The sequence below is a fragment of the Bos indicus genome, chromosome 21, assembly GCF_029378745.1.
Source record: "Bos indicus isolate NIAB-ARS_2022 breed Sahiwal x Tharparkar chromosome 21, NIAB-ARS_B.indTharparkar_mat_pri_1.0, whole genome shotgun sequence".
In the NCBI taxonomy this organism is placed as follows: Eukaryota; Metazoa; Chordata; class Mammalia; order Artiodactyla; family Bovidae; genus Bos; species Bos indicus.
Window position 1 is genome coordinate 19,771,923 of NC_091780.1, and position 23,195 is coordinate 19,795,117.

A 23,195-nucleotide genomic window follows, 5' to 3' on the forward strand; every position below is an offset into this window, starting at 1 on the left:
CACAGCGAGGCACCACTACACTCCCACTAGGATGGCCAAAAGTGCTGTTGAGGATGCAGAGTCGCTGGAACACCCACACACTGCTGGTGAAAATGTAAACTGACATAACCTCTATGGAAAATTGTCCATTTCTCTTCTTTAAAAATTTATTTATCTAGTTGGCTGTGTTGGGTCTTGGTTGTACATGACACCTTTGTTGTGATACGCAGGATCCTTCACTGCGGTGTGCGGGCTTCTCTCTAGTTGTGATGCATGGGCTTAGTTGCTCTGCAGCACGTGGAATCTTAGTTCCCCAGTCAGAGACCAAATCATGTCCCCTGCATTGGAAGGCGGATTCTTAACCGCTGGATCACCAGAGAAGTCCTGAAAATTGTCCATCGATAATTAAGTGTCAGATTTATACTATGGCCTAGCAATACTACCGGAGAAGGCAATGGCACCCCACTCCAGTACTCTTGCCTGGAAAATCCCATGGACGGAGGAGCCAGGAAGGCTGGAGTCCATGGGGTCGCTGAGGGTCGGACACGAATGAGCGACTTCACTTTCCCTTTTCGCTTTCATGCATTGGAGAAGGAAATGGCAACCCACTCCAGTGTTCTTGCCTGGAGAATCCCAGGGACGGGGGAGCCTGGTGGGCTGCCGTCTACGGGGCTGCACAGAGTCGGACACGACTGAAGTGACTTAGCAGCAGCGGCAGCAGCAATACTACTCCAAGCTGTGTGTATCTGTTATACACACACACACACACACACACACACATATGCAATAAACCCAAGAGAAATGAGTGCCTGTGTCCAGGAAAAAAAAAAACTTACACTTGAAGGCACATGGCAGTTGTAGTCACAGTAGTCAAGAAGTAAAAGCAGTCCAAATATCCCTCAACAGGAACATGGGTAAACAAAGTGTGGCATTTGGTAGTACTCAGCAATAAAAAGGAATGAACTACTGATAACATGTGGGCTTCCCTGGTGGCTCAGCTGGTAAAGAATCTGCCTGCAATGCAGGAGACCTGGGTTCGATCCCTGAGTTGGGAAGATCCCCTGGAGAAGGGTAAAGCTATCCACTCCAGTATTCTGGCCTGGAGAATTCCACAGACTGTATAGTCCATGGGGTCACAAAGAGTCAGACACGACTGAGCAACTTTCACTTTCACTGATAACATGCCAGATGGAAAACCTCAAGGGTCCTATATTGAACAAAAGAAGCCAGACTCAAAAGTATACATGCTGTAAGATGTCAATCGTAGGAAGTTCAAGATTAAACATAGCTAACTTACAGATATAGAGGTCATGGTTACCTTTGGTGAAGGAGGGGTAGGTACTGACTTAGAAAGAAGCACAATGGAACTTTTAAGAGATGGAAATATTCTCTATCTTCATATGGACAGTGGTTATGTATGTAAAATGTATATATATATGCTAAAAAATTTGTATACTTTATTGTATGCACATTATGCCTCAAAAATAAAATCCCACATGTATCCCGTTTCTTTTGAAAACATGAGAAAATCTGGCAATACAAGGTCCTTATTTGGCCACAACTGGCTGGAGGAACGCACGCGCCACTTCACCACAGTCCCCACCACTCTCTATTGTCACCCACAACCCAGCACACTCATTTCTGCCACCTGTCTGGGTCCCTACTACCCCAAGATCCAACTACCTCAGCACACAGGTCAGGCTGGGAGTCCTGAGGGAGGGCACCACAGCGGCCACTCACCAAGACAGCCTGTGAGCAGACTAGTCAGACTCCAGTTGTTTTTCTGCCTGCACTTAGAAGTAAGCCTTCTTCCTTCATCCTGAGCCAGTGATTCACTGGGGCAGGAATTCTCAAAAGATAGCCCCTGAATAAAACAGACTGCTCAACCAAGCACTTAACTGAAGACATAAAAGAAATGTGATAGCATCTGCATTCCGAGCTGGTGAAGCAGGTCATATTGATTACATTTTTTAATCATTGAAGCAAACCATCTTTAACAGAGGTATATACTGTTGCCCCAGTTCAACCTCCAGATAGATGCAGGGCTCTGCCTTTGTCCTATAGCTGTGCTGGGGAGCACTGTGGGGATGGGGCTGCACAAGGTACCTGAGGGTGGTGGGCCAGGCATCACATCCACAAGCCAGGGTGACTCAGCTTACTGGCCCGACACCCCCAGGCTATAGCCTGTGATGCCAAATAATTTACCTACCAGTCTGGCACATCCTTGAGCAATCAGAACTGACACTGGCCAAATCACAGGAAAGGGTTCCCATAACTGCTTTAGTTAATGGACCGGTGGGAGCTCTGGGAGGATCGTAAGGGGAAGGCCAGGGTTGCTAGAGTGGTAGGAGGACTCTTGAGCCAGTGGCTATTTACCAACCAGTACGGAAAGTTTTAATATTTATTAAGCAGCCTGATCACACCATTAGTCCTGGACCAGAGCTGTGCCAGAACCAGTCTGCACCAACGCCTAAGAGTCAACGATGAGCACACCTCCCCAATCCTTTATTTAGTGGTACCACGGTGGTGGCTCAAAACCAGCCGGGTAGGAGGATTCACACCATGAAGTGAAAAAAGTGAGTGTTAGTCAGTCCTGTCCAACTCTTTGCGACCCCATGGACTGTAGCCCACCAGGCTCCTCTGTCCATGGGAATCTCCAGGCAAGAATACTGAAGTGGGTTGTCATTTCCTCCTCCAGGGGATTTTCCTGACCCAGGGGTCAAACCCCAGTCCCCTGCATTGCAGGCAGATTCATTACCGCCTGAGCCGCCTGGGAAGCCTTATTTACACCACAGAAAGTGGCAAGCTCTACAAAGCAACACTCCTGCCCCACTGCCCACCACCTCCAAGGACCTGTCCACCAGCACACCACTGGCACAGACTAAGCATCAGCCACAACCTCACACTCGGGATGGCCTCTGGACTCAGGGACCCTTCTGTTTTATTATAATAAATGTATTATAGTAAACATACGCACTCATTTGATACTCACAGCTACCCCATAAGCTGTGTCCTCTGTGTAACCCCATTCTGCAGACGAGGCACAGAGAGGTCGAATGACTCGCCCCAAACCACACAGACATCAGCGGGGCAGAGCTAAGTTCAGACTTGGCTATCTGGAGCCAGAGTCCAGCTGCCTCTCCCCTCCATGACACAGCCCTGCCTCTCTTCCTCCCTCAAAAGCTTCGGTGGACTCTGGGCCCATGAAAGTGTTAGTTGCTCAGCCATGTCTGACTCTGTGCGACTCCATGGACTGTATAGCCCTCCAGGTTCCTCTGTCCATGGGGATTCCCCAGACAAGAATACTGGAGTGGGTAGCCAGTCCCTTCTCCAAGTGGATCTTCCCGACCTAGGGATTGAACCCAGGTCTCCCACCCTGTGGGCAGACTCTTTACCATCTGAGCCATAGGGGAAGCCATAGAAAGCAGAACCCAAATTACCAGCTACAGAAAACCTGACTTCCTATTCCTTGAAGGCAGGGCAGGCTAGGCTTCAGAAACACATTCTATCTCTCAAGCTATCTCCATTCTCATGGAGGATGGGAGATCTTTGCATCTAATCTTGATAAAAATCCTCCTTCCCTCAAACCCCCAGACCCAGAAATGTGCCTAATGAGGCCTTTGAAAATGCAAGGTTGAGTTTTCATTACATGAGCAGGTGGGCCGTCCATCTGTGGTAGTAACGGTAATGAATGGGTTCCCGCATCCCTCCTTGAGCTGCAGCTGCTGGGCCCTGCCTTCCTCTCTCTGGCACAGGGGGTAGAAACCCTACGAGGACCCTTGGAAAATCCTGGACTGGCCCCGGGCCCGACAAGCACATCCAGCCCTGGCCCAGGCCCACGCAGGGCCTGAAAAGACCTCAGGGAGGTCCTGGCCAGCAGTGCCAAGACCAGATGGCAGGGGAGATGACTATACTTTTATTTCCACATAGCCCATTAACATGGATGAGCCCGTGTCCCTTCGCATGCCTTATCCTGGAATCCCAGGGAAGCTGTGCAAAGAGTCCAGTTCTCCCACCTCCACAGGCCCCAGATACTGAGCAATCCCGGGTGAGGGATATAAGGGCCAGGGAGCCCTACCAGAGGAGAGGCCATCACCAGTGCCGTGGCAGCTCTTCAGAGCCTGGCATTTGAGAGCGGGAGGGGAGTTCCCTAGGCTTCTAGAAGTAACATATCTCACACTGGAGCCATGAAGACCCCACGTGGCGTCTGGGAAACAGCCTGGGGCTGGAAGTCTGGACTCCCTGGGTCTCCTGCCTGGGCCTCTGGCTCTATATGAGGCCTGAGATGAGAGGCTCTCCCTCTGGGCCTTGTTATCTGAATGTAAAGAGAGGCACTTCCCCGTGGCACTGCAGGAGACAGAAGAGATGCAGGCTCGATCCCTGAGTATGAAGATCCCCCGGAAGAGGGCATGGCAACCCACTCCAGTATTCTTGCCTGGAGAATCACATGGACAGAGGAGCCTGGCAGGGCTGCAAAGAGTCAGATTCGACTGAAGCAACTCAGCACGCACACGCACAAAGAGAGAAACCGAAGCATGGGTGATTTGAGGAGCTCGCTGGCTTCCTGTCTGCCACGTGTGACTCTGGGCAGCACTGCCTTCATGTCTCACGGACAGAACCATCACAACCACCCTGAGGCAGGTAATCACCCCATTAACTGTTTCCAGTACCCAGGGGTATCCTTACTGGCTCATGAGGACCCCGGTTGACATTCCAGCTCTGTGACTGGGTAGGTATATGACAAGGGCCTCACCACTCCACTTCCCTGGCTCCCGGTTACCTGTGTCCATCAATGGGGGCCAGCTCCACAGCCCTGCTGTCCTGGGGCATGCTGTAAGGATCACATAAATGTAGGAAGCTGGACGGCAGGGAAATACAGCATGTCAGTCAGTTCAAAGTAAAACTGTATTAAATTGAATCATGTATGTGTGAAAATGCTTGGATGTTGTTATTACTTTATTTTTTCTTGGTTCTGTCTTTCCTTTCAAATTATACCTGTCCCGGGTACCCACACCCTCTTCGTGATTCTGTTTAATCCTACGAGCTCATTCTAATGTGTTAATGACTCCGCCTCACCCTGTCACTGCATATTCGCAGTGATCTTCGATGCTTCAACTCAATTTGTTATAGGCGGAGGACTACTCAGAGGAACTGGCATGCCGGGGAGGCTCTGGGGAGGAAGAACATGGGCTTTCTGACTCCAGGGGCATCGTGGCCGCTTGGGCTGGAGCAGCGTCCGGGGCTGTGTATGAATTTGTGTGTGGCGCCTCCCTGTGGACAACATAAGTACTGCCTGAGACCCACCCCGACCACCAGTCACCAACCCCTGGCAGCCTCCAGCCTTGTGAAGACAACTTCCCTAGGTTGCAGATGAGAAAATATACGTGGGTATGTATTAATGTTCAAGACTAAACCGTTCCTTAGACATTTTATAAACGGAAGTAAGTGATGGGTCATGGTCCCTCGTGATTCTATAAGCAGGATCCTGAGACAAATAACAGCTTGCCCAAGTCAGCTTCAGAACTAGGAATTTACATTCGAGGGCATTTCTCAGACCACAGGTGCACTCAAATCATGAGAGACAGACACTCCCATTCCACTCCGTTTATCTCAGGCATCGAGAGTCCCCTTGCTTCTGATACCACATCTGGCCCAGTGATGCAAAAATCATAAGGCTTCATGACAGCTTCCACGACTCAGCTGAAGGTCACTCACCCTCCACTCTCCAAATGGGCTCTGGCTGAGATGGCCTGGATCTCTATGAGGCTGTGCTAAATGTGGTCATCACAGTCTATCTAGAGAGGGCGGAAGGTGCCCCGAGCCACCTAGTTCAGGGGTCCAACAAGCTCCGCCCCAGAAAAGTCCTGGAACAGGAAGGGGCACTGCACCCATGCATCAACAAATACTGAAGCCCTACTCTGTACCAGGACACCATCCAACACAGACATGAGCACGGCTGGAGGCAAGTGTCGGTCAGGGATGAGACTGTTTTAAAGGGTGGAGCAGTGGCCAGGGTCCAGTTAGGGAAAAGTCACCCATGCCAGGTAGCTCAAAGAAGGAATTTAATACCAAGAGCTAGTTACAGAAGTGTCAGAAAGACTGGAAAACTAAAACGGGGGATGATGAAATGACGCAGAGGTTAGCAAGAGTAGAAGCTGCCACCACCCCTAGAGCTGGAGGGACAGAGGAAGGAGGTGGTGCTGTCAGGACCCTTGCCATCCTTAGGACCTGGAATCATGAAGAAGGCTGCTAGCAGGGGAGGGGACCACAGAGGGATGCTGGGAGAGCGACCCAAACAAAGGAGGGGAAAAGCCTAGCTTCTCCCTTCACCCTCCCACCTGTCACAGGTCAACTCTTATTGGCCAAACCCAGCTGGAATCCAGTGGCAAGAAGGCTTGGAAAATGTAATCTTCAGGGATCAGCATCCCCCCTCAACACACACACACACACCCACACACACACACACACACACACACACTGCAGAGCAGAGCAGGGGAAGGGAAGGGAATAAATCTGAGAGAAATAGGTAAATGACCTAAACAGTGAACAGCACGTGAGGTGAATCTTCAAGGGTCTGTGTGTGATGTGAATATGCAAGAATGCGCATGTGTATTCTGCTATCAGTTTCAAAGGCATGTGTGTGTGTGTGGAATGTGCGTGTGTGTGTTTCAGTGTGACTGTTCAAGGATACGTATGTATCAGATGGATTTCAGGGGGCTGAATAAATGGGTGATAGGAACAAGCATCCAAGGGTTTGTGTGTGATGTGAACATTCAAGGGTATGTGTTTATGTGACAAGAATATTTAAAGCTCTCAGGGTGTGTGTGTGTGTGTGTGTGTGCTGTGAATGTTCAAGGAGGTGGGTATGTGCTGTGCATGCTCAGAGCTGGGTGATGTGAATGTTCAGAGGTGTGAGACATGCAAGGTGTGTGTGAGACTGCTGAGGAGCGGGGCTGGGAGAGTGGAAAAGCAGAGATGTTCCCTATGGACATTATGGACATGGGAGAAGATGGGGCCATGTGTCTTTGCTGGGGACAGATGTGTAACTGAAACTCTTCATTCAAAATGAGTAAAAATGATGATGTTCAGAGAAGGCTGTATGTAAGAGGCGACTACAACAAACAAACTTTTTTACTATGTTTCCATCCAAATGAGTGTCACCTGCTTCAAAGTAGCAGTCTTAAAAAAATAAGTCTTCATTTTTTTAAAAAAGGAAAATGTTAAATTTGTGTTTTATTGATGCAGCCAAAGTGCAATGAAGTTTTGGGACCTGCCTTCAGTCAGTTTGTGTGCCACATGTAAAGTCTACACTCCTTACTATCATCGTCACTTATTCTTATTGGTTGAGGTTAGAATTATCCAACTCTAATCACTTAATCAGTCTCATCTCTGGCTTTACTTGGAACTTTTCCAAAATGCAAATCTCTCACCTTAAAAAAAGAAAAAATGCTTGTTGATATATGGCAGAAACTAACACAATACTGTAAAGCAATTATCCCTCAATTAAAAATAAAAAAATGTTTTTAAATGCTAATGTGTCACCTTTGAGGTCAAGCCTCCTCTGGGTATGTTGGTTATTTGGGTATAAGCATCACTGCGTGATAATGAGCTGCTGCATATGGGAGTGTACTGGGAGCTTCAAAAAGGAACTAGGAACCAAATGAATACCATACAATCACATCATATGTACATCTGACTTTTATGAATTCAAACTATTATACTGGGGCTTTTTTTTAAACCTTTTGGCTACACCATGCAGCATGTGGAATCTTAGTTCCCCAACCAGGGATGGAACCTGTGCCCCCTGCAGTGGAAGCATGGAGTCTTAACTGCTGGATCACCAGGGAAGTCCCCTATACTGAACCTTTTAAAGAGGGGACCAATAATCTGTCAATAGCACAGGCATTTCCACCCACGATTGATGAGCTTACTGCTCCCAGGGCTCCCTCCCCGCAGCGAGCCTTAGACGGGTGAGGCAACTCCATCTTGGGTCCTGAAGGCCTATTTATGTGTGAGCATCTCATAACACTGAGTGTGACTCTGAATTTCCTCATCCTCTCCCAAACTGCCCCAATTCAGGCCTTTCCTGGTGGGGGGAACAGACCTGTAGTCAATTGCTCCTCAGTGACAGGAATGGGAACCCTAGCGATTTATACAATAGAGACCTAAAGCCAAGCCAACCGGTTCATCTTGTGCTCAACCAGATAAATCATGATGGGTTCCATCACTGGGGAAACACTGGCCATGCTGGATTCCCCCGACAGACCATGTCAGTCATATATGTGATACCTTTCTAAGGGACAGTTCAACAGTAACTTTAATTGTGTATGATTGTGACTTGTGCACTTGGCTTTCTTTTGTTGTTTTGTTGGCCACCCCATACGGCTTGTGGGATCTTAGTTCCCCAACCAGGGATTAAACTGGGGACCAAGGCCATGAAAGCACAGAGTCCTAACCACTGGACCACCAGGGAATTCCCTAGGCACTGACTTTGGAATTCAACCCCCAGGTCAGATGCAGCTTCACTGTAGTAAGAGACCATGGAACTCATTTTCCTGCCTTCGGACAAAACAACTCAAACTGTCTGGGACAGTTAAGGAGGTCAAACACTAAAATAATTTCCACATGCAGCCCCACAGAATTTCCTTCAGGCCTCAGAAGGCAGGAGCTCCCTTCCGCTCTTCCCTCCCCAGCTCACTCCTTCTTATCCTTCTGGCCTCAGCTTAGCCAAGTCTGTCAGCCCAGAGGCATTCTCCGAGCCCCTGACCAGGCTGAGTGAGTGCCCAGCACATGCATGTCCTTCTGTGACACGACACCCTTTGCTGGTTGATGGGTCTGTCCCCTGCCCCCAACCTCAGCCCTAAACCATCAAGAGGACACAATGGCCAGGAGGCTTTTGATCACCATTTTATCCCCAGTGCTTGGCAGTCAAGCCACCTCCTCCACACACATTTGTTGAATGAGGACTGGAATGTCTCAGGAATTCATTTGAATGTTTAGTAATCCTAAATGTCAAGGAACTCTTCCCATGTTGTAATTTCCCAAAGACTCCCTCGCTGCATTCCGAGCTTATTGCTTCTAACTCAAAGGAGACTGGTTGACTTCCCCTGCATAATTAACACACGCACTCGAGGACCATGACTCTCGTCCTTCTCTTCTCCAAGCTCAGTAACTTCAATCTCTTCAGTCTCATCGTTCTCCCCTCCAAATCCTCTTCACGTTCTCCCAAACTTCTCCCAAAGCTCTGGCCTTTCCAGGGGCCTGGGGGCCTGCAGTAGGTTGCCCCTTGGGGACAGGTGTGGGAATTCTGACCCAGAGGTAATCATCCAGGTAACACGGGCAGCAGTGGGCTTTAGAATCTCAAAGTTCTGGGTTCAACGGCTCCACCACACACTGGCACGGAGACCCTCACAGACTTCCTTCACCTTCCCGGGCTTGTCTGCTGATCAAAACACAAGAGAAGCTGCCAGGCAGGGATGCTGTGAGATCAGGCGAGGCAGAGTATGTGAACACACCCCATCTGCCCTGGCCAGTGCATGTCTCACCCCAGGGGACAGGGCGCCAGGGCCTCTCCAAGGCCAGAACTGGTCAGGCTGTGGGGAACAAAGCGGTTGTCAGGCGAATCCTGCCACCTTGTGGAGCCCATGCGCTTGAGAGCCCACCCCACCCTGCTGAAGCCCTGCCTCACCCCTCTGCCTCCAGCCAGCTTATTCCGGGGTGTTCCCTCTCCTCCTCTCAGCCCTGCTACCCCAAGGCTTCCCAACACATCTTCCCAAACCCCCAGCCCCAGGGTGTTCTCAACTTTACCAGTCCTGTCGTCCTCAAAACGTCCTCTTCTAACACTATTAGAACCATTTTCTCCCTCCTGGACCAAAACAGAGCCTGGTGGGGGGTGGTCCTGTCCCCTATCTCTGTCCCTTCATTAGCCACTTAGCAGCTATATGAGACCCAGACATCTGATTTTTTCAGTGATCAATGGTGCGTCTGTGATGCCAAATCCTCTAAATAGAACATGTTGCTGGCTCCTCTGGCCCATCGAGGATGGTTTGGGGCAGGGGGTGTGTGTGCACATGTGGTTTGGGGCAGGGGTGTGTGTGTGTGTGCTTTGGGGCAGGGGTGTGTGTGCGTGTGTGAGTACACACGCACCTGTTCCTTGCTCTGGGCTAGTGATGTCCTCCTTGGCCATCCCCTCCCGACTCACAGGGGACCTCCCAGGGCCAGCCTCTCAGCTGCAGTAGTGTCTCACTGTCTGGACCCTTCACAGAGGCACCTATTCTGGATACTTCTGCAATCAAGGACAAGACCAGTTTCCTCCTTCATGTCCTGTAGTCTTATGCACTGACATTCCAAGGCAGGTGGGTGGTGACTGCTGGCCTGGAATGACTGGTTACAATCCAGGCTTCTGGGAAATAAAGCAGAAGACACTAGGGGACTGAGGCTGCCTCAAGATTTCAGGCAAACAGGCTTTTACATGCTGCGAGTGCTTGCAGCTTGATGATCTATAAGTTCTTTTTTTCTGATTTACTTACTTGGTTGCACTGGGTCTTAGTTGCAGCATATGTGATCCTGTGGCATGTGGGATCTAGTTCCCTGACCAGGAATCGAACCTGGGGCCCCCTGCATCGGGAGCAGAGCCTCAGTCACTGGAGCACCAGGGAAATTCCTGTGAGTTCTTAATAACTGGGTTGCTGGCCCTTCTGCTGTGCTCCTCTTCCCCCTGCTGGGGTGATGGAAAGGGTCAGCCCATCCATTCTGGTTTTAGCGCCCCATAGGAATGGGCCTAACAGTGGCTCTGGATTTCCTGGTCCACGGTGGGAACCAGGCCTGTCCAGATGCATGCGTATGTGGGACTGACCTGCCATTCATCCACTCTGAGATGGGCTGATGGAATCCATCAATGTCCAAACACCCATGTCCCTCTCCAAATAGGTAAGAAATGCTTGGCTGTCACACGTATAACTTGGAAAAGGTGAGGACAGGAGTTGTAAAAGCTAAAGACCACACAGTTGAACTCTGGAGATTTCAGGCACCTAACTATGTCGGAAGACAGGAACCATTTACTGAGTGTTTATAACAAGCCATGCATGGTGCTAAGTGCTTTCACATAAATTAACACATTACCTGAGAAATAGTATCATCTTCATTTTAACAGATGACAAAAATTAAGACAGGTTAAGAACTAGTTTTGTACACAGATCTGGGTTCAAATGACTAGTGAGTAACCCTAAGCAAGTTGACTAACCTCTCTGGAGCCTATCCTCTCATCTGTCAACTGGGAGTAACAGTTGCCTGCCCTGCGCGTTGCAGGTGCCAGCTCGTCTGGTTTCCGGCACTCAGGGGTCATTCCACTGTTGTTAAACAGTGACAGTACTTGTAATTCGCCTAAGGTCATACAACAAATTCAAAACTGGATTTTCTGACTTCCAAGTTCAGTGCTCATGAGGGAAAAAGCTGATTCACTTAAATATGTCCTGAGTATGGCCTTGAAGCAGGTTCTGCCCTAGGATCTGGAAGACCAGTTAGGCTGGGAGCCAGACCATGGCCCTACGAAGTGTGATGCGTAGATACACGTTCAAGGTGCAGAAGCGGCCCAGCAGGAGGTGGCTCTTGCGGCTACATCACCAGGAAAACAAGTTGACAAAAGTGGTGGTATTTTTTCTGTAGCCCCCGCAAAGGGGGAGAAACAGAAGTGACTGGAAATCATTGGGGAAGAAGATGACCAGGTGGGGCTAAACTTCTAGAGAGGTCTTCTAGTGAGGTGGTCTGTTTTACATGTTACACACACCCACACCCCCACCCCCACACCCACTGAGGCGGTCTGTTTTACATGGTATACACACACACACACACACACACACACACACACACACACACACACAGTGGCATTTCTCTACTCAGAGCATACAAGCACACCTCAACTTGCAACTCCTAACACCCATATCACACACAGTATTCTTTCCTCCTCTCACTGATTTCCAAAATACAGAGAACATGTATTTTACTTTGTTCCCTGGTCATCTCCCCCGCAAGAACATGCCAGAAAGTTTCTCGGTTATGTCTGGCAGGCAATGGAAGATGCAGGCTGGCACTCAGCATATCTGGTCATTTCTACCAATAATATAGTGTCAAAAACATTTGCATTCTGCAAAATCACACTCCCAAAATAGCAGGACTCGTGAGCTAAGGAGGCTGGGGAAGACCACACAAAATCTATAGAATTTTGTAGCCAGGGTGCTAACAAACCAGAATCGAGTCCCACACCACACTAACACCATTAAAGCCCCACTGCCATGTGCATTGGGCCCCTGCAGCCTCAAATCCTGACATTTCTTTCTTCTTCCCGAGACATACAGCAGCTTCTTTGGGATGGGGGGAGAGGGGGTGGGGAGGGTCCCAGCAGAAACTAGTTCCATCAAAATCAAAAATGTGACCCAGGATGGGGCCTTCGTCATCAACTGCATAAAACAAAGCAGGGTTGGGGGTGGAGGGGGAGGGTCTTCCTTCCCACCTAGTTTCCCCCAGATAGTCTAACAGAGTAGGAAAGCTCGTGGTATGTCTTGAAGCTACTAGACACTCCTTGTGATAAAGGAAGGCACTTCTATAAAATTCTTAGCTTTTGTCTTAAGGTATTCCACCCTGACCCTGATCACTTCAAAATACTGGGGAAAACCTCACAGGAACCGACCTATAATTTCAGGTTGACATGACACAGTTTCTCCCCTTACCAATTTTACAGATGCTGTTTCCCTTTAAAGAAACAACTCTGTAACAAAACAGCCCATCTTATGAATGGCCATTAAGATTGTGGGATCAACTTGAAAGCGTGGGATTTTTTTCCCCACACCAAGCAATTCTCAGACACCAGCTAGATGTCCAACAATTCAACTCAATTCTGACCCTATCTACCTGAAGAAAGCGGTGGATCCCACAGGCTAAGGGCTTCCATCCTACCAGACCCCTTCTCTCCCTCTTAGGTGTCAACTGCACCTAAGCACTTGGACTTCCAAGTGCTCATGTGTGCTTCTGACCCACTGGGTATAAACCAGAGGCTCCCAGGATCCCTCTTGTGTGCAGACTGCTAGAGGCCAGTCTGTTAACCCAGAATGCCTTCTGAGAGGAAACCAGGAAGTCTAATAGGATCCAGGACTGCAGTCTTGTTCCTGGGACCACTATTCTGGGCAGAAACAAGCACGCTTAAGACCCTCCCTCCCCTCCTCTCATTTAGCAAATGTTCACTGAGTGCCCTCCATGTGCCAGGCACCAGGCCCAGTGGGGACCCAGGCAACATGGCGAGGGGTCCAGAGCCCCAGCCAAGAGGCAGGGGATAGGCAGTCTCCTCCTGCACCATCAGTGACCTGCAGCAACTCTCAGCCAGTCACACCTGACCAGGACTCCCACCCCCAAGATGGCAGGTAACAGGCTGACCCTGCTCACTTCACATGACTGTTTCAAAATATATAAGCAGCAATTCTATTGCTTAAATAGAAAATGCCGTTAAAAAAAAAAATGAAAAGAGGAAGGAAGGGAGGGGAGGGGGAAGGAAGCAAAGCAAACAGAAAACAAGGAAGGAATCGTTTCCTCGGCTAAATTGATACATTTTCATATCAAGTAGGAAGAGAAATACAAAACAGAAAATGACTAAGAAACTACAGAGCACGAGGTGTTGTTTTTTTTTTCTTGGACCTAGAGGCTTTCACAGAAGCTCAAGGTTTTTAGAAAGTTGATTCACTTCCTTCTGCTCTTTCTTCCTGGGCGCACGAAGCCAGCTGATTCACTACGAAGCAATGCAATACTACTTAATCACGAGCTCGGGAGAAAAAGGATAAAACACCCTAAGAGATGGCTCTCTCTTCACAAGGAGAAGACAACAGTCCTCAAAGGATAAATCAACTGAGACCCACACAATGGTAAACCCATTTATTTCTCAGAACTTAGTTTGCCGCTTGATATTCCCGTAGAGATGGGAACACCGCACCACGTCCTTGAGGCCCAACCGCAGACCTGTCCAAGCACTGTCCACAGGCAGCTCAGTCCATCAGAGGTTCGTCAGAGGTCCAAGAGAAACCTCCTAACCTGGGCCAGGTATTTTGGCTTCAAATAGTCACCCAGTTCCTCCTTGCTGGCCCACACGTGACGGCCCTTCTCCACGGCCGGGGAAAAGTCTCCGGTTAGCAGCAGGGCTTTGAAGAAGAAGATCTTGGCCCCGAGGCTGCCCTCCGCCCGCACTGCCTGGGGGAACTTGAACTTGTAATGGCCGCAGGGCGCATTTCCCAGGAACTTGGCTTCCAGGTTGTTTTCTGAGGAGGAGGGGAGCGGGGAACAGAAGTAGAAGATGAGGACACACCCACCTGTTTACCCTGGTGCCTGAAAGCATTGGGGGGTCTCTGTGAGAGCTGCTTCTGGCCTGAGGGGAACGCCGTCCCGAGGATGAGGACTAGGGTCGGTCCTGAAGACCCTCATCTCCTTTCAAGCCAAAAGCTCCTGGCCCGTGGGTTCCAGATTCTCTGGGTGCATTCCTCATGCCAAGCTACTGCTCTCAGACTGAAGTCCACAAGGCAACCTAAACAGCCCTACCTGGGAGTCAGAGCACTGAGCTTCTAGACTCAGCCCGGTCACCAGCTGTTGACGAAGGACTGAGACACTTGTATCTGTAAAGCAAAGTTCATCAGCCCTTTTAAAGGGAATATCACATGGAAAGTATGGAAAGGTCCCAATTTGACTGCTGCAAGGTGAAAACCGAAGTTAAAAGGCAAAGACAGATGGAGGATCTCTGCAATCTATAACAATGGGTTAACAACACCAACACAGCATTTCAAAGGACAAGGAAATAATGGATCAATTACTAAATGGAACCGGGAGAATGGGCTAGCGAAGAAATAAAACTGGATCACAACCTCACTCCTCATATCCAAACTGACACCCTACAGATCAAAGATCTAACACAAAGTTAAAATTTTCACAAAAGGTTTGTTCATTTTTGAGTGATGGTTTCATGGATGTTTAATATTTTCTGAGTTTTTCTGTATTTTAAAATTCTTCACTAAAGAAAAAAGAAACCATAAGAGTACTATTAAAAAAAAAATGTGGGATACTTTCTGTATCATTTTTGAGAGGGGAAGTGCTAACCAAGACACAAAATGCAAAAAAGAATAGGCATATTTATTTACATAAAAGTTAAAATCCTTCTGCATAGAAAAATGAAGCATAAAAAAGTCACAGACATAATGACAAACTAGGAAAAATATTTTCGACACACTGAACAAAGGAGCATCTTAAGATAAAGTGTTAAATAGGACTTAGAAATCAGTGAGGAGAAAGCCAACAACTCTGAGAGAAAAACGAACCAAGCATGTGAACAACAAGTTCCCATGAAGATAAATTATCAATGAACTATAAACTCATAAAGACGCTCAACTCATTAATAACTCAATAAATACAAACTAAAACAACAAAGACATACCATTACTATTTAAGTTCAAAAACTTTGAGCAGTACACTGCTCGTCAAGGATAAAGGCAAACTGGGTTCTCTCAAATGTACGTGGTATATAATTAGCATAACTGCTCTACTTGGCAAGAGATATCAATTTTAATAATACAAACCCTTTGATCTAACAATTCTGCTTCTAGAATTTCACCCTCCTCAATATATTTATTTGCCCATGTGAGCAAAGGAGTGTACACAGATGTTCACTGAAGCTTTTTTTTAATAAAAGTGACAGACTGCTTAAACAAACTGCAGTACATACAAATATGAAACATTACACTGGTGTTAAAAGTATAAGATATGTCTTCACTTGCTGATACAGAGATATGCTTAAAAGCTGTGTATAAGAAAAGGAAGGTACGTAACCATGTGTATATACATATATGTACATGTTTAAGTACATGTTAAGCCCATTTCATGGAAAAAAGGAACAGATGAAAAAAGTATGTGCTTGCAATTGCTAAAAGGATACACAAAAAAACTATTCATGGCGGTTGCCTCTAAGACGGGAAAATTACCTATTACTCTTACAGTTTTACATTTACCAGACACTGTGATACGTTTTCACCATATACAATGAATGGCTTTTGCCAATATTAAAAACAGTAACAACACTATCAGCATTAGATGAGGAATCCACGTATGATGTGAGCTCACCTACAATATAAAATGTCAGCAGTGGGGATCTATGGGTGGTGGAATTACACTGGCGTGATTCTTTACACGTTTCTGAATTTTCCACTTAAGTCAATGGATACATATTACTGTTCTATGACCTGGGGAAATGGATTAAATTAAATCAGAAAGGGGGAAAAAGATGGTTCATTATAAACATGAGCAAAGAATCTAAATAAGCGGTTCACAAAAAAAGAAGAACCAATAGCCACGTGAAAAATACGCAGAGATGGCCACTCTAACCAGTAGCCACTAACCCAAATAAACACATTACCTAACAAAAAAGAAAGGAGACCGCTAATCTAAAGATCTTTTTTTTTACTGACTGGACAGGGAAAAATTTTTAAAGTATGTTCTGCAGGGCACTTTGGTGGTACCTTAGCAAAATCTTAGATGTGTCCATCCTTGACCATGAATTTCACTTCTAGGAATACCATCTTGCAGAAATACCCAGGAAGTATGCCAAACAGAGGGAAAGGAACAGACTCTGACTTTTTTGTACTTATAAGCTGCCCGAGCTTTCCTTTGTCATTTTAATTATTTCATATTATTTATGATTTTAATGAATTTGAAATAAATCAACCTATTTCATTTTCTATGCACCTATAAGAAACCACTATATCTTTTCACTCTTCGTTATGGCAACAGGAATGTTCAAGGGAGGAAAGTGTGGTACCAAGAGGAGGGGAGCCCCTTTCCATGTGGTGCCCAGCAGGCGAAACTGAGCACTGTGAGTGAGCAGAAGAAAGCTGAGGATCTGAGCTCAACGATCCTGGGAAGAAACCCAGCCACCAACTTTTGCGTGATGGCTGAGGAAGCCTGGAGTGTAGCAAAGGGCCCTCCTGTTTTCCCATTTCATTCCACCATCTCACTCCCTCTCCTGCGGCCATACAGGCTGCTGGCGGGACAGGATCAAGGGGGCCACACAGAGGCTGCTTATGTCTCATTAGCAGTACTCACGCTGGTGGCAGAGCCAGAACAGTAGTTGTGTGCTTACACTACCATATCATTTACTCATTAAACACTCAGCATTGGAAGAAAAGCTATGACAAACCTCGACAGCATATAAAAAAGGAGAGACATCACTTTGCCAACAAAGATCCATCTAGTCAAAGCCATGGTTTTTCCAGTAGTCATGGACGGATGTGAGAGCTGGACCAGAAAGAAGGCTAAGCGCCAAAGAATTGATGCTTTTGAACTGTGGTGTTGGAGAAGACTCTTAAAGAGTCCCTTGGACTTCAAGGAGATCAAATCAGTCAATCCTAAAGGAAATCAACCCTGAATATTCTTTGGAAGGACTGATGCTGAAGCTGAAGCTTCAATACTTTGGTCACCTGATGCAAAGAGCCGATTCACTGGAAAAAATCCTGATGCTGGCAAAGACTGAGGGCAAGAGGAAAAGGAGGCCACAGAGGATGAGATGGTTGGATGGGCCTACGGCCATACCACCCTAACACGCCCAATCTCGTCTGATCTCGGAAGCATTTGGATGGGAGATGGTTGGATGGTATCACCAACTCAGTGGACATGAGTTTGAACAAACTCCGGGAGATGGTGAAGGACAGGGAAGCCTGGTGTACTGCAGTCCATGGAGTTGCAAAGAGTCAGACATGACTTAGCAAACGAACAACAGCAAACATTCAGCAAGTGCCTGCTCTGTGCCGGGTACTCTGCTGAGAACCAGGATGATGGAAAGGACAAAATCCTATCCGTATTTTCAGAATGCTAGCTGAGAAGAAATCGTCTGTTAATCAACAATTAAACAGCAATGGAATGAAGAGCATCTTCTTCCCTAGGACATAAGCCCCCAGGAGGCCCAGGTAGCGTCCTGTAGATCACTGTGACACCACTGCCTGGACAGTGACCAGCAACAAGTAGGCACAGAGAGAGTGTCTGCTGTATAACCTGAGTAAGGGCACTCTGTGAGTGTTACAGCAGCCTAGAGGGAGGAGTCGAGCTCTCTACCCAGAAGCTTTCACCACGGAAGGCAGAAGGGACGAGCTGAGTTTTTAAAACCGAGCAGTCAGACTAGGTAGAACCAAAGCTTTGTCTTGGACAGGCAGGCCCCAAAGCCGGGACACAAGAAATACCACATTATTCAAAAGCCTTGCTAGGTTTGAACTTAGAACATACATGAATGAGCAGCAAGACGGAAGACTGATGAGCTTGGGACCAGAGCAAAAAGTATGCGTAGGCCGTGCTCAGAATTCTGCTTTTATGGGAAACCTTTTAAGATTTCGAGCAGAGAAGTGACAAGGTATTTGTGTTTAAGAAGGCTTGTTCTGGCGGCACTGAAAACGACAACACAGAAGCAAGAACGGGGCTTGTGTGGTGTCTGCCTCAGTACTCCAGGGTGGCGGCTCTCAACCAGAGATCCACACCCCAGGTAATTTCCAGCAGTATTCAGTCATTTTTGGTTGTTACACTAGGGACAACCAAAGTGATGTTACTACAATCAAGCAGATAGAGGCCAGAGATGTTGCAGTAAATAACCTAGACAGAACCACAGAAGCCCCCACAAAGAATGATCCTGCCCCAAATTTCCAGAGTGCCAAGGCAAGGCTCAGAAACCCTGATCTAGTGGGAAGTGAAACGACTCCCTGAAGAGCTGCAGGCACAAAGACGGGACTATTTAGAACAGACCAGGTAGAACTCAGGAACTTAGCGGATGCCGGAATGAGGTCACAGATAACTCTGAGGTGTCTAGTTGGGTGAATGCGTCAAGTGGTGCTGCCAACAAGCAAGGCCACAGGGACAAAAAGAGAAGCAGGCTGAGGCTGGCAGGAGCATCAGTTCTGAATGGACTACATTTTAAAACCTCCACGGGGCAAGGAACAGCACAGGGATAGCACCTTCAACCTCTGTCCCCGAAGCGTGTTTCTGCAGGCCCCTAGATGTGTGAACTGTCCCCCACGCTGATGCTTTACGTTAAGCAAATGAACCTCTTTCAGAGAAAGTCTGGGCGTTTCTTGGTTGGCTTTCTCTGTGCTGGGCCCTGGGACAGAATCTAAATCACAGGTCTGTTAGGGACAACCCATATTGTCAAATGCTGAGCAATATGGAGTAAAAGATAATTACCAACCAAGGGATCTTCCTCAAAATGATACCAGATGGCCAAGGAATGAAAAATCTCATTTTTCAGTGAGACACCCAAAATTCAAAGTCAATTTGAGAAGGCAGTGGGTCCCCTAAAATCAGGTTCTGCAACACTTGTTCAGGATCTGAACTATGAGATGAGGAGAGAACTGAGTACGACAGACCATGCTCTAGATGTGACAGAATTAAAGAAATTCCACGTCCTCTAAATCCTTAGCACAAAAACGCTGCCTTAATAGGGGCGAGGGGAAAGGAGTGACTGTGTAAAACAGATCAGGAAAAGATTCATACTATGTGGAGGCACACACACACAAAATCCACTTCCTCAAGAATCCATAATTATAAGAATCAAAAATGTAGGAAAGGAGAAAACCATATAACTAATCCTAATCAATTTTGTGACAGGAAATCACGAACAATGAGAAATGACACTTTGAGTGCCATAAAAACTGAAGCACATTTTACTGTAAGTGTTGATCACCAGACCCCGCTGGAACAAATAGCTTCACTGGTGCTCCGAGTGGAGGGGCAGAAATGCCACTGAAGGGAAGGCGAGTAGAACCTATTAAAGCAACAGGATCTCTCATAGCTATGATGACAAAATATTTTATGATACTGGGCCCCAAAGAAGATCGGGGCCACTTAAGCCAGAAAAAGTACTACAATCACCTATTTTTATAGATTGAAAAATTTTAAAGAATGCAAAACTGGAAACTGAGAGGTGAATGTTTTGTACTTTCTTGGGAAGACAGCTTTAGTGAGCAGAGGCTGAAACTCTCCATCCTTCAGGTAGGCTCCTCTGTCCATGGGATTCTTCAGGCAAGAATACTGGAGTGGGTTGCCATTCCCTTCTCCAAGGGATCTTCCCAACCCAGTAATCGAAGCCCAGGTCTCCTGAATTACAGGCAGAGTCTTTATCGCAAAGCCACCTGGGAAGCCCAAGTTTCCACTAGCCTACTATTAAAAGCCAGGCCCACAGTCAGCCTGCAAATCCTGAGGCTGAGTCTGGAGTGTGTCTTGCGGGATTTAGCAGTGAGGCAGAGGGCTCACCTGAGAGTGTGGCCAGGGTTCGTTCAGCTGTTTGGCGGAGGGTCTCCCCGGGTTGCCACTCGGCCTGGGGCAGCATCCAAACATCTTGGTCTCCAAGCTTGTCTTTGACCAGTAGAATAAGGTTCCTGTCAAGCTTCCGGTGCAGTGAGCTTCGGTCATTCTTTACGTCAGCGTCTGTATAGAAGAGATGGGGAGGGTCACAGGAGACAGGAGGAGCATGTTCTGCCAGAACCAAGAAGATTAGGGCTTTAGGATCCTCCTTTAAGGCAGGGCCACAATCTTTGCCCTCAAAGAACTTATAATCAAATTAGAACCCTGACCACATCTCTCTAACTCTGACCTCTCTCAGGATAGAGTCCCATAATCTTGAGGAAACTAAAATTTAACAAGAAGAAACCCAAAGCTGCACTCCTCCTTTGAAGAGCAGAACACAAAATACCTTTGAGCCTTTGGAAAAGAAGCAATTCCCAGACACTACTAATTCTTTGGTTTTGACACTATTACTGACTTAACCAGGCTCTACTTCAGTTTTCACTGTGAAACAAGAATAAGAGAACTTAACCCCCTGCTTTGGGAGGGATTCCAGATAAAACACAGGAAACGAGTGGGAAAGGCTTAACTTCCCCTACTCTCAGTCCCAAACTAGGAGTTAAATCCAGATAACATTCCTGAGGCTTAACTGAGACCCAGCTGTCCCAACACCCATGTGTACTCAGTCACTCAGTCGTGTCTGACTCTAGGCCACCCCAAGGACTGTAGGCCACCACGCTCTTCTGTCCACGGAGTTTTCCAGGCAGGAATACTGAAGTGGGTTGCCATTTTCTTCTCCAGGGGATCTTCTGAACCCAGGGATCAAACCCACCTCTCCTGCAGCTCCTGCACTGGCAAGCAGATTCTTTACCACCGAGCCACCTGGAGAGATCCCTCAATAACCATACATCCTACTCAAAAATAACACAGACTTTTAAAATATTATATTAGGATGGATGTGAAGAACTGTGAAAAGAATTGTTCTCCCATGTTAAAAAGTTTTATCATTTGAAATTATTATTTAAAACACAAAGCAGAGAATAAGCAATTATTCTTTATTTGCAAATCAGAATATCCACTCTCCTACCTCTAACTGGCCTGAAGAGACCACAAACCTGTTATTCGAGCTCCAGGTTTGAACTGCAGGAATTTCTGCTCCCACATGTCTTCCAAGTCCTGCACCAGCAATATATTCTTCTCGTCTTTTTCTTCATAAAGGTCACTTTTTTTCTTTTCCAGTTGCTCAGCTTCATCCAAGGCACGAAGTTCATGGTCTGAATACAGGCTTCTCTCTATCTCCATCTGGGAAAATTAAAAGAGCAAAAATCTACCCCAAACTGGGAAAATTAAAAGAAAAGAAAAACAATAAAACACAGTTACAGTGCACTTGACAGATTCAGAAGTTTACCCCCAACATAACCAGACACATGATCAGAACACCACAAAGAAAACAGAGGAAAACTGCCCTGTGGGCTTGAGCTGCATTTCCTGAAATATTAAAATGCGTTCAAACATCAAGACTGCCACAACCAAGAGAGGACTAGGACTGGCAGTGCCTGCCCACTCACCACCCTCCAGTCATGCCAGTCTCTGCCCAGAATCTCACTCTCCATGGACTATCCTGCCTCAGGCATTTTACAGATGCTATTCCTTCTTTCTAGAATGTTTTCCCTCATGCTCTCCTGGGAGATTCCTACTCATCCTTCAGATCTCAATTTAAATATCACTTATTTTAAAAGATATTCCTTAACACCTTCCATTAAAATCAAATTAACATCCCTGTTAAACAGTATTACAGTACCCTGTGTTTTCCTTTATTACACTCACCAGAGACTGCAATTCCATAACCATGTGGTTATTTGGTTATTGATTGACAGCCCCCTCCACCAAACTGAATCCCTCTGAGAACCAGGGTTATGTCTGTCTTATTCACCACCACATCCCTACAACCTAGCACAGTGTCTGCACAAAGTTTAAAAGGTGATGTTTAAACGTTTGCAGAGTAAGTTAACAAGCCAAATAAAAGGCACAGAAAGGAAGCTTGTATCTCTCAGTAGCTAAGACAAAAACGCCTCAGGTTCTAGGTAGACATAGTATCTTTAATCACTACCTGTGGGGATTTAGGACCTTCGTTGCCAATACACCGTTTTTGTCCATATTTCTTCACCTGCCCCTCACATAAACAGACTCTATCACAGACATCTTACGGATGTGCCCTTTGCCTTTTCTTTACGCTCATCACATGACAAAGCCATTTTCCTCTCCAAACTGTCAACCACCTATGATGGGGACTGAATCCGTCTACTTCACCATCGCACCCCTATGTGTCGGAAAAAAAGAAGAGCCTCTCCAGAGAGCTGCCGAAGGTAACGACAGAGAAGATCAATGAAAACGACGTGCCTCTTACTGAACGCGTACAACGTACCGCAGGAACCCAGAAGGTACGTACCATTTTGCAGGAAAGCATACCGAAGCTCAGAGAAGTGAAGTGACTTGCCCAAAGTCACACAAGCTAATCAGTGGTGGGGCCAGGATTAAACCCAAGCCAGCGTACCTCTACTGCGTCCCCAAATGCACCTAGAAGCCACAACCCGCACCTCAACCCACCTGCTGTTGCAGGGCTGCCATCTCTTCCTGCATCGGGGTCAACTGCTTCGAGACCAGCGGTGGCCGCTGCAGGCACAGCGCACCCATCAGGCGCCATGGAGATGCGCTATTCGACGGTGCAGCCGCAAGGGTCAAGCTACGAGAACCCAGACTCCAGGGGCTCTCGAACCGCCGCCAGCACCTCGCCAGCCCTAACACAGTGCGCCTTGTGGGCGCCGCCATCTTTCAAACTTCCCACAACGCTCCGCGGTTCCCGGCGCGGTCCTGGGCCA

The 23,195-nt window shown here is 47.3% G+C and overlaps 1 protein-coding gene across 1 annotated transcript; it reads right to left on the reverse strand.

Annotated features, from left to right (window-relative positions):
- Window positions 1–13,881: 13,881 nt before the first annotated feature.
- MRPL46 (mitochondrial ribosomal protein L46) lies at window positions 13,882–23,168 on the reverse strand. The gene is made up of 4 exons (XM_019983760.2): window positions 22,924–23,168; window positions 21,432–21,618; window positions 20,287–20,460; window positions 13,882–14,276 (listed from the first exon to the last, which is right to left on the reverse strand). Exons 1-4 carry the CDS (start codon window positions 23,143–23,145, stop codon window positions 14,026–14,028), a joined length of 834 nt encoding a protein of 277 aa, XP_019839319.2. The 5' UTR covers window positions 23,146–23,168; the 3' UTR covers window positions 13,882–14,025.
- Window positions 23,169–23,195: the final 27 nt, after the last annotated feature.